Below are 2,480 nucleotides of genomic sequence, written 5' to 3' on the forward strand. Positions count from 1 at the left end.
CCGGCCACACTCCGTTCCCACGGCTCGCGGCCCCGCCCCACTCGTCACAGATGTGCATTTTTCTAAACATACCAACCTTATGTTTTGTTTGGCTGGGTCTTCATGGACCTAAAGCAAATAAAATGTGTAACTTTTTAACTGTTTTCACCCTCATAGGAAACTATGGAGAAGATGAAAGTGGCCAAGAGGTCTGAGGAGTAATTCAGAAGGAGGGATGAACATTTGCCCAGATTTCTGCTTTCAGTCAGTCAGGAAAGATAAAGCTTAATTTGCTTAGTTTATTATAATAATTATTGACGTATTCAAAGGTGTGTTCTCTTCTGTTATAGTCTTTTTTTATTATTTGTATGGGACAATAAGAGTATGTATGATCTGTACCTGTACTGTAAATTACTGCAGACCTTTTTGTAATAGTATTTTTATACATTCAACAGTGTTGAATTTACATCACCTTTCAACACCTGTCAACAGGAATTCCTATTATTTTTGTGATGTCTTTGCATTAATAAATTCAGAATGAATTCAGAACAAAGCTGGTCAGGTTGATCTGTTTGTTCATTTCAGCTGGCCGGGCTAGGAGATATTTGAAACTGGCTAAGACCAGCTTAAACCAGCTTAGGTTGGTAAACAGGGTTTTTTGTTTTCAGCAAGGAAATACTACAGCTATTTATAAATCATCCCTGTCGTGTATTAACCTTAACTGGCAATCAATTAATAAAACTATAAAGCAATAATCTTAAAAGACAAGAAAACCTGGGCCAAGTTTAATCGAGTAATCAGGCATCACAGCTGCCGAATGGGCATGTCTGATTGTAACGTCTACAGTATATATTGCCATTATCCTGTAATCAAAATCATTATTACTAAGACTTAAGTGATTGCTTAATTGCTAAGTACTTTACTGCATTTACGGTAAGATGTGTCCAAAAACCCACTCAATTTTTATTTTATTATTATTATTATTATTATTATTATTATGTAGTGTAAAATATGACTACATGTAGGCTAGTTTTATAACCTCACAAACTGTTATGACTTAAGTATAAGCCCTGGGTCATGCCGGAAAAAAAAGAATATAGTACAGCAAATGCCTTTTTGTTGTATCTATCTAACAGTGTACAGTAGATTTATGCTTCATCACTATCAATCACTAATCTATCTTAAAACAAGTAGACCTGCTGTGCTGAATGTCAACAGGTTTTCATATAAACCACTAAAACCATACGTGCAGGGTCGCATAAGACACTAATGAGACGCAACAAACTTGCATCATGTTTGGCCCCTGGATGACCAACCACTGACTGCAGGAGACGTGAGCCGCGTGACACTTGAGCGCACTCCAGTACAGATAAAACCACCAAAGTCTTCTGTCAGGCGCGTGCAGTGCACTTCGCACAGCTGCAGTTTAGTCACTTTAGGCAAAGGGGATCATCTATATATATATATATATATATATATATATAATACATGTGTATGGATTATAATTCAAGACAAAAACTCCAAAGCGATAACTTTTTAGATTGTTGCACCGTTAAAAAGTGTGATACTTTGCTTTATTGAATTCCTGTTTTATTATTATTTTTTGCTTTACTAGGCTAAGTAGTCCATATGGTTCGTTTCCCAAGCATGGACGACAAGTGTGCTGTTTTACATTTATCGCGTCTGCAGCTGGACGACTTGAACTTGGATCATCTCACGGATAGTAAAAGACAACAAATCCAGCAGCTGCATCTCACTTACAATCGGTTATTGCTTCTTCCAACTTCCGTTTGTTTTCTGTCTAACCTGGAATATCTGGATATCAGCAGTAATGCGCTCACAGTCATACCAGATTACATTATGCGCCTAACAAACCTGAAGACGGTTGTAGCAAAGAACAATCTTCTGGACGAGTCCTCGTTCCCTAAGGAGTTCGAGCGCATGCAGGTAGAGACTCTGAATCTGAGTGGGAACAGGTTTGGGGAGATTCCCGTGCAGTTTCTCAAAATGACCACGCTACAGTCCCTGTCACTTGGAGGAAACAGATTGAAGAATATCCCTGCAGAAATCAAGAACCTGACCAGGTATGACTTTGTTTCTTTGTCCAGATATGAACTGTCACTTAATACGACGACCCAAACTACAAAATAAAAAATCTATAAATCAATAAAAAAGACTGATTATTCTGTTAAATTATTATAAATTCATGTATAGCAATAACAATAAATACACAAAAAATAAAGGAGGTATTCATTTTTTTATCATGGTACACTGTGCGAGTGCGAGACATTATTATTATTTTTTATTTTTTGTAAGTAGAAGAAAAGGAATTGCTCTGACTTTTCAAACTGGTTTCAACCTCTGAAAAAAAAATCTAATTATTCTTTATTTTTGTATTTTTTATTGTATTTTAATTTCAATTTAGTAATTTTTTTAGTAATTTTGTTGTGTTTTTGCAATTGTTTATATATATATATATATATATATATATATATATATAT

General features: G+C 35.4%; 2 protein-coding genes across 2 annotated transcripts in view; both read left to right on the forward strand.

The window, feature by feature from the left end:
• LOC107572934 (follistatin-related protein 1-like) overlaps positions 1 to 390 on the forward strand; it is a gene marked incomplete at its 5' end in the record, with an annotated part of 11,469 nt that extends 11,079 nt beyond the window's left edge. Inside the window, one exon of the mRNA XM_016259374.1 lies at positions 157 to 390. Within this exon, the coding sequence (XP_016114860.1) occupies positions 157 to 201 (45 nt within the window). The remainder of the gene's footprint in view (positions 1 to 156) is intronic.
• A 999-nt stretch (positions 391 to 1,389) lies between these two features.
• LOC107572937 (leucine-rich repeat-containing protein 58-like) overlaps positions 1,390 to 2,480 on the forward strand; it is a 6,577-nt gene continuing 5,486 nt past the window's right edge. The window contains exon 1 of the mRNA XM_016259378.1: positions 1,390 to 2,063. Coding sequence (XP_016114864.1) covers positions 1,609 to 2,063 — 455 coding nt within the window. The 5' untranslated portion in view covers positions 1,390 to 1,608. The remainder of the gene's footprint in view (positions 2,064 to 2,480) is intronic.

The sequence above is a fragment of the Sinocyclocheilus grahami genome, unplaced genomic scaffold, assembly GCF_001515645.1.
Source record: "Sinocyclocheilus grahami isolate Dianchi unplaced genomic scaffold, SAMN03320097.WGS_v1.1 scaffold1836.1, whole genome shotgun sequence".
Taxonomy (NCBI): Eukaryota; Metazoa; Chordata; class Actinopteri; order Cypriniformes; family Cyprinidae; genus Sinocyclocheilus; species Sinocyclocheilus grahami.